Source organism: Echinops telfairi, unplaced genomic scaffold (assembly GCF_000313985.2).
Source record: "Echinops telfairi isolate 266 unplaced genomic scaffold, ASM31398v2 ScPeMD7_655;HRSCAF=1070, whole genome shotgun sequence".
NCBI lineage: Eukaryota > Metazoa > Chordata > Mammalia > Afrosoricida > Tenrecidae > Echinops > Echinops telfairi.
Window position 1 is genome coordinate 19,705,389 of NW_022104553.1, and position 8,571 is coordinate 19,713,959.

The window sequence follows — 8,571 nt, forward strand, 5'->3', positions numbered from 1 at the left end:
TAGAGCCGCGCCAGGGGGCGTTGCTCATGCGCGATCTCGCACGAGAAGGTCCCGCGGTGCTTAGGCTGCACCGGCCGGATCCGCGCCACGTTCCCTCGGGCCCCCGGCAGCTCCCGGAAGTAGGTTTGGTCCTGCGTCCGGAACTGCGGAGCGGACGAGCCGAAATGGCGCTTGGCAAAGGTCCCGCTGGAGCCCGTTCCACCCTGACTCCCCAACTCCCCGCCCGGGAGCCGAACCACGCCTCGTCCGGCCCGAGGCCCGCCCCTCCGCTTCTATTCGCCAGCCCTTACCGCATAACCCCGCCCCTTACTCTGACCCCGCCTCCGGAACCGGTACTCCGGAACCCAGACTAGCTCCCCCACCAAACTCCCCTATAACACCCTCCTTGATCCTTAACCCAGCCTTAGGGGCCTCATCCCAAGGCTACCTGGCACACTGATCCCTTAGTGCTGCAACGAGTTAAGCATTGGGCTGCAGGCTTGAATTTGGGTTAAAGGAACCGGAACCGACTAGCCCCTCCCAAGAATGTAGGTCTGCTTTCAATAAGATGTGTTAGTGTCAGACACCCTACAGAGCAGTTCTTGGCCCTAAAGGGTTGTATGGGTTGGAATGGGCTCGATAGCAGTGGGTTTTTACTACAGTCCCTCCCAAATCCCACCTCCCTTAAGTCTTGACTCCCCATCGTCCTTCTAAAGCCTGATGACCTCGACCCTTGCCCGCTGTCTTCCAGCCGACTCACACCTCCTCCTACGAACTTCCAAGTATAGGTGACCGGTTCAGGAAGCTCAAAGTTGACGTTGCAAGAGAACATGGCCTGATCACCCCGAATCACCTTCATGTCCTGAACTAAAACACGGTGGTTGGCATCACCCCCAGGGACCTGTCCATACCTGGACGCCCCCACCCCCATCCCGACGCCCCCATCCCACTGCAGGCTGCTCCTTCTTCGCTCATGTCTTGGGGGTTCATCACTTCCAGGCCCCACCCCTCACCTGGGCAGTCCAGAGGCAGGTCACAGAGTTCAGAGTAGCACCAGCGGCAGAGGAAACGACGGGAGACCTCCTGGATCCCTACGGGGTAGGAACGTTTGGTCTGGAAAGATGTTTGTGACTTCCCCGAGCCATGTCCCGGTAGTCAATAGAGGGCCGATGATGTCTCCCTGGGTTTTACTGAGTAACCCTGGTAGTGCAGTCATTCAAGCGCTGGCCAGCTAACTGACCGTTTTGCACACACCAGGTGCTTTGAGAGAAGGAGTCCGTTTCTGTAAAGATTCTGTAAAGTTAATTCCGACTCATGGCGACCCTATAGGACAGGGTAGAACTGCCCTTGCGGGTTTCTGAGACTGTCAACTCTTTGCGGGAGGAGAAAGTCTCCTCTTTCTCCTATGGAGCAGCTAATGGTTTCAAACTGCGACTTGGAGGATCACAGCCCAATGCGTCCCTACTCGGTGGTTCGATGTGACCTACATCCTACAGAGTGGTTACGAGTTCAGTCCACACTACTGTGGGTTTGGTTTTTTTCCTCTTGGCCAGAAGGAACCCTAGTTGCAGATTGGTTAGCTATTGGGCTGTGAGCCACAAAGCCAGCAGTTGGAAACCACCATTTGCTCCTGGGGAGAAAGACCAGGCTTTCCACTCCCGCGAAATTAATCTCAGAAAACCCACAAGGGCAGTTCTACGGGGTTCCCCGCCCCCCAGGTAGCTGAGAGTCTGAGTTGACGTTGACCTCCGTTTGGTTTTGGTCTATTGGTCCGTTAGAATCTCGGCCCCGCCTCCCCTGCTCTCATTGGCGGGCTCTCAGCACACACCACCTTCTAGGATCCCTACTGTCTTAAAAATTGGGGTTCTGGGACGTCTTCTACGATGTTACCGACAGCAATACCTTGTCTCCAAACTTTCCTCCAGAGCTATTTTTTGGTTGACCTCTTTCGGATGTAAGACCCACCTCTGCGCTCCCCCTTAGGTAGGTTCAAGTATGGACTCCACTATTTCCTTTCCCCCTTGTCATCCTTAGGTTTGAATTATAGCCTCACCACAGGGAGGGATGCAGTCCGGGGCTGGAGAGAGAGAGAGAGAGAGAGCGCGCGCGCGCAAGAGTGAGTTATTCGGGAAACTCAGGGGTGGGATGAGGGGGAGAGGGAGACTGTGTGCGTGCATAGGTCTGCCCTACTGGAAACTCCCTAGTGGATGCTACTGGGGCGGAAGTATTCCCAGGAGGAGTGGAGCCAGGCCTGTAGGTGGGCATTGCGGGGGCGGGGCCAGACCGGCTGTTAGCAGTCTAAGGGCTGTGGCCAGCCCTGGCAAATTCCAGAGGAACAAGTGTATAGTCCACTTGCGGCAGCCAGGGCCTATTAGGGGGCCCTTAAGGGAAAGTCGACCAGGCTATTAATGCTGCTGGCAGAATACGCAGGGACAGACAGATTCCAGGAAGCTGGGCGAGGTCAACCCTAGAAGGGTCCATGGCAGAAGCAGATTGGGTGTTCCGGGAGATGGGATCTCCTACTGGTGTCCGTGATGAGGCATGGCGATCAGCGATCAGCCTCCTTTACCTTCCTTAAGCTGTGTGATGTTCTCCTCCACAGACGCCGCAGCCGCATGGAAGGCCTTCTCATAGGATTCTGCGAGGGGTGGGGTGGGGGAGTGGTCCTCGTGGTAAAGACCTTTGCCAGGGCCTGCCGCCAGGCCCCTTCTCCAGCCTCTGGTCTCCTTTAGGCCACACTCAATGCCTTCCTCTCGTCCTTCCCACCCTGTGGGCCTCATAGGCTCTTGAATCTCTAGTGGACACCTCTTCACACTGTTCTTGTTGGGATGTTGAGACAAGTCGTCCTGGGCAATAGGTGACCTGGGACAGTTCCCCTGCCTGTTCCGTTCCATCCATAAACCCTAATTTCCCTGATACCCGCCCCCCCTCCAAAAGACAAAGACAGGGGCATAGCAACCCTAAGCCTGCCTTCTGTACCTAGCACACCCTTCCCCACCCCTCCTCCTCCTCTTAGCCCAAGGGCCTCCTCCATCAGATTTAAAACCTGACTCCGTTTTCAGCCTCCAGTAGTGCCTCATCCATAGCTCTCCCCAGTTATAATTACATATACGTATCTATATTGTCCACCAGAGCAAGACAAGGCTTTAGTCTTTGAATCCCAAAGGGCCAGTTCTACCCTATGTGACAGGATCACCCTGAGTCCACACTGACTGGATGGCAATGAGTTTGGATGTACCTATTTATGACCAAGGATCCCTGCTGCCTAGTGGGTGACTCATGGGGTTGGTAGCCCATGAGTTGCAATCCACCAGCTGCTCCAAGCGATTCCCAGCCTCAGAAACCACAAGCGGCAGTTCTACTCAGTCCTGCAGGTCAGAATTGGCTTCATGGCAGTAGGTTATGCTTTGTTTTTTCAAAAAACCATCCTGTATTGCATGTTGTGACTGGAAGGGTGCTGTTGTCCAACTTGGTAACCCTACAGAACAATCCAGAACAGTGGTTCTCAACCTGTGGGTCGAGACCCCTTTGGGAGTCAAAGGACCCTTTCACAGGGGTCACCTGATTCATCATAGTAGCAAAATGACAGTGATGAAGTAGCAACAAAAATGTTGGGGGTCACCGCCACATGAGGAACTGTATTCCAGGGTCACGGCATGAGGAAGGTTGACAACCATTGCCCTAGAGGGTAAGTCTTTACAGAAAGTAGCAGGTATGTCAAGTGTTGAGCTGCCAACCAGTTTGGCAATTTAAATCCACCAGCTACTGAGTTAGAAAGTCGAGGCAATCCGCTCTGTAAAGGCCGACAGCTTCCGAGGCCCAAGGGTGCAGTTCTTCACTGCTCCACAGGGTCGCTAAGTCACAACTGACCTATGAGTCTAGTTCATGCTTTTAGGCTAGACTCAAGTAGAGCATGACCTTCTTTAGAAGACTCCAGGAGGACCCCATCTTAGAAACCGTTAACTTGGTCGAGAGCGAATTCCAGAATCCAGCCAGAACCCGAGTTAGAACATAGTGACCTATGGCCCAGACCCAGCAATTGGACACGTGATCCTCAGCCTGAAAGATGGTTTTTAAAAAAAAGCCAGTCGCCAGCATAGGAAACTTGGGAATGTCACATAAAATAGGCGGTGGCTCATTTGACGAAGATGGGGAGCGAGAACTTGGGAGGAGACGCCAGTTATCTGAAGCTGAGAGTAAGACTCCCACCCTCAGCTCCACTACGGGACACAGGACTTCCATTGCCTTCAACATCAACCCCTCTGGCTACGCATGGATGTTTACAGACTGGTCTTGTAGGCATGGGTTTGGGTTGGCATCTGTGTTGTTATGGCCTCAAGCTAGAAAGTTCCGTGACCTTCCCCCCCCCCTTCCCCAGGAAAGCTGTGTAGAGACAGCAGATGTACAGATAGAACTAGTGGTAGACATGATTTTGGAAAACTGGGGCAAGGGTTACCTGTTGGCTTTAACCTCTCGAACTTTGTTTTTCTTCCAATTTTTTTATTTTTGGTGAAAATATACAGACCAAGACACACTTCCATTCAATAATTTCTAGACAGTCTTCAGCAACAATAGTTAATCTTTTTTATTTCCCCCTCCTCTTACTTTCTACATTGTGTCTGCATTCTCATTATGAGCAGGCCCGGGATTACAGTTGTTTGGAAGAAGCAACACTTCCTAAACCTGACTTCAAATTGAACTTGTACACAAACCACAACAGTTAGGCGTGGCTTCATCATAACTAACGGCAGCCAAATGTTTGTCCTAGTATAGAAGACGGTGTACCTTCCTGTGCCCATAAAAGCATTAAAGAAACACACACGAAGACCTTTTAACCTATAATCCAGCACGAACCATGTTCTTATGGATGTGAAAGTTGGACACTGAATAAGGAAGATGGTAGAAGAATCGATGCCTTTGAATTGTGCTGGAGACGACCACTCAGAGAACCGTGGACGCTAAAGGGACAAACCGACCTGTGTTGGAAGGTCAGTGTTCCTTAGAGGCAAGGATGGCAGGACTTCGTCTTACATACTTTGGACATGTTGTCAGGAGAGACCAGTCCCTGGAGAGGGACGTCATACTTGGTAAAGTGGAGGGGTGGCAAAAAAGAGGAAGGCTCCTGACGAGCTGGAATTACACAAGGGCTGCATCAGTGGGCTCAGGCACGGGAACCGCTGGGAGGATGGCGCAGGCCCGGGCTGTGTTTCATTCTGTTGTGCGTGGGCTTGCTATGGGTCCGCGCCCACTTGATAACACACAACAATGTTCAGATGCCCGTGGTACAGCCCATAAGCTTTCAGAAGGTTGTCTTGTAACTACATGTCATATGTTCAGTTGGGCATTCATACCCCAGGAACTATTCTGGTTGTCTGGCTCCCAGTCTTGGTAGTCTTAATATCCCCGCACTTGTCATCTGTAGCTACAGTCCACGTGGATCTCATGCAGGCGCTTTTTAAAAAGAACACACCTTCAAGGGTGGCATTCTTAATCTTTGCCAGCGCCAGCCTGCCATTTAGCAGAAAGGTGAGCGGGTTCACTTCAAGGCTGAACAAAGCATCACGTGGATTCCTCCAGCCTCATTGGCTCCTGTAAGTCTGGATTCTCTGAAAACTTACAGATCTGCTCCACAGTTTTCTCCCTTTCCATCAGGATCCACCTAGGATTTCGCTGATGAGGATGTTCAGTCGTAGCAGCTGGGCACCATCTAGCTCTTCTGGTTTCAAGGCTCCAATATCCAGCCCCCACCCCCCTGCCCCCAACGCTCTCTTTTAGTAATACCACTGGGAACAGTGCTCTTGCCACATTCTTGAGGCTCCCTTGCAGTTAGGTGTGGCCATGTAACCAAAGTTCTAGACATGGAGGTTATCCTTGGATGTGCCACGTGTAAGTTACAGAAGTAGCGATAAAAGCAAAGCACAGTGCCTCTTATATTATTCCGCACCTCCATCCTGCTGTCTACAACCTGGTCCCAATGCCTGGAGCGCTGGCAGCCACTGAGAACCAGGAAAGGAAAGGCTACACTGAGTATAGTGGAACAGGAAGCTAGAAAGAACCTGGGTCCCCGAGAAAACCAAGCCACCCTACCAGCCCTGGGAACATCTACCTGGAAACCTTTCTCCTAGAAGGTGAGTGCTTCATGGGGCTTTCAGGATCCCATGTTTGAAGGGTTTGAGGGTAAAGGCAAAAGGGCAGTATGCTGGAGAAAGGGGGCATCGAGGCTACGAAGGGGGTTCACAATCGGTGAAAGAGCCCAAGGACTCAGGGCCACAAAATAAAAAGGTGCTCAGGAGACCCCCAGGGGATGGAGGAGAGGCTAAGGACTGGGGTGGATGGATGGATGGGTGGGTGGATGGGTGTGTGGGTTGGTGTGTGGGTGGGTGGGTGGGTGGGTGGAGGAGTCATCTCCTGGTTGGACCAAACCAAGTTGATTTGAGAGGGGGGTGTAGGCTGGACCAAGAAAACCTTGAGGGAGGGGAGGGGCGTGGCTTACAGAACCAGGCAAACTGCAGGAATAGAGAAAAGTGTCAAGTCCCAAAAGAGCCTCGGAGCGCTGGTTCTGTGGTGGACCCCACTGGGATGGGTGGACGCTGTAAGTTTCTCCAGTGGTGCCCCCGAAGGATGAATGCAAGTAACTCTGCTCGGCAGACACGGCTTCTCCTTGGACAGGGGCTGGCTTGGTCTTCCTCTCTCCTCCTGCACGGTGCCCCTCAGTGGAGACTCATCTTGGCCCATCTGTGCCACAGCCTTGGCATTGGTCCGGCCCTTTCCGTGGTCCTAGGCACTCCTTCCCCAGCCCACCCACACAGTCCGCCAGCATGGCGCCCCACGGTGGCCTCTTCCAGGTTTTTTGCTCACCATTCCCTTCTCTTGTCCCGCTTTGATCCGGGATTTCAGGAATGTTTCCTCTCCGCCCACCCTCGAGTGGTGGCACCACGTAAGGTGGGGCAGGCCCCTCAAGTTTGTCACAGCCCCGCCTCCAGCACAAGGCCAGGAGCACCTGATCAATAGTTTGCTGGAAGGGCATGTTGCACTTGCCTTCGCACGGCCTCCGGCTCCATCCCGACGGGGCCCCTGTGGTTAGTGCGTGGGGTGCCAAGGAGCAGATTGTATAGGTGGAACCGCAGAGGAACCCCATAGGCTTTCCAAGGCTGCCCGTTCACAGAACAAACAGCGACGAACGTTTCCAGGTCTTTTCTCCTATGGAGTTGCTGGTTCACAGTCCAGTGGCTGCCTCACCAGGGAACCTTCACAGAGGGTCTTTAAATAGCCCCTGCCCCTCCTCTGAGTTCCACCAGGCTTGCAATGGCTGCCCCTCCCACTCCCCTGGCCCCCAGTAGAAGATTTCTAGAACTTTCTTCCAAGGTGCTTCCGAGTGGATGGGAACCATCAACCTTTCGGTTGACAGCTGAATACGTGGCGGTCACTCCCCCCACATCCCCTTACACACACGGGACAGAAGTAACTGCCAATGAAGAGAACCAGACCATGAAACAAATGCTACCCTCCAAAGGTCATCGAGTCGGTTCCGTGGGCGTTATGGGTTTTCAAGAGCTGGTATTATAGAAGTAGGTCTCCGGGTGCCCTGGAATGAGCTGGAACTTCCAACCTTTCGGTTGGCAGCCAAGCACAAAACCATGAGCGGCACCCACCCACAGAGGAGAATAATAGCTAATGCCGGCGGCCGTGGAGTAGACTGGGACTGCTGGCAGCCCCACGTGTATGGGGTAAAGCTGCTTCACGGGGCTTCCAATACGCATGCCCAAGACCAGGCCTTACTGCCCAGGTACCCATTGGGTAGGTTTGAACCACCAGTCTTTGATGGTGAAGGTTTGACTGCCTGCATGTTCAAAGCCCCGGTGAATGCAGACAGTAGGCCCGGAATCCTGGTCCGAAGCGGTGGCAGGGTGACTTTATTTAAGACAACACTGTCATGACCTCCTTCGGACTCTCCCCACACCTTGGGAGGAGATCTGGTGTCCTGGGCTATGACAACTGGCTCCTGCTACCCATCGGTCACCCAGCTACTCCAACTCAAAACCAAACCAGACCCAAACTCCCAGCCATCAGTCCATGCCCCCTCACAGAACCCAGTAGAACTGCCTCTGTGGGTTTCAGAGACTGTAACCTGTACAGCAGACAGCCTCACCCTTCTCCCTCGTGCCACCGCCAACCCCACCCCACCCACCTCCAACCCCCAGCCCTACTCACTCTGGGTCAAGGCTGTCTCCTGGAGGGAGTGGGTCATCTCCGTAAAGACGTCGTGCAGGTGGCCTCTGTCTTTGTAGCCTGGGGAGAGGGAGGGGGGAGGGGGAGGCCCCAGGGAGCAGGGGCCTTCGCTGGTTGTCCTAATGTGGACTTGCTGTTTCTCAGATATCTCTCCCTCCCTCTCATTGATCCTCTATCCGTCTGACTAGAAGCTCCTATTGCCCCTTATGTCTCTGTACCCCATCTCTAGAGCTGTCCCCCCCTCTCTCTTTAAGGCTCTCTCTGCTCCCTCTCCCTCTGGAGCTCTGTCCCCCACCCATCTTTTAACCCCTTCCTCTTCCTGGGTCTCTGCCCACCCTCCCACCCCCTGTTCATCTAGCTTTT

The 8,571-nt window shown here is 53.6% G+C and overlaps 1 protein-coding gene across 1 annotated transcript in view; it reads right to left on the reverse strand.

The window, feature by feature from the left end:
* SPACA6 (sperm acrosome associated 6) overlaps positions 1-8,571 on the reverse strand; it is a 9,853-nt gene that overhangs the window by 760 nt on the left and 522 nt on the right. The window contains exons 2-7 of the mRNA XM_030886306.2: positions 8,191-8,285; positions 2,549-2,617; positions 2,033-2,056; positions 993-1,070; positions 740-846; positions 1-143 (exon numbers count right to left, since the gene is read on the reverse strand). The exon at positions 1-143 is cut by the window's left edge and continues 11 nt beyond it. Of these exons, the coding sequence (XP_030742166.1) occupies positions 1-143; positions 740-846; positions 993-1,070; positions 2,033-2,056; positions 2,549-2,617; positions 8,191-8,285 (516 nt within the window). The remainder of the gene's footprint in view (positions 144-739; positions 847-992; positions 1,071-2,032; positions 2,057-2,548; positions 2,618-8,190; positions 8,286-8,571) is intronic.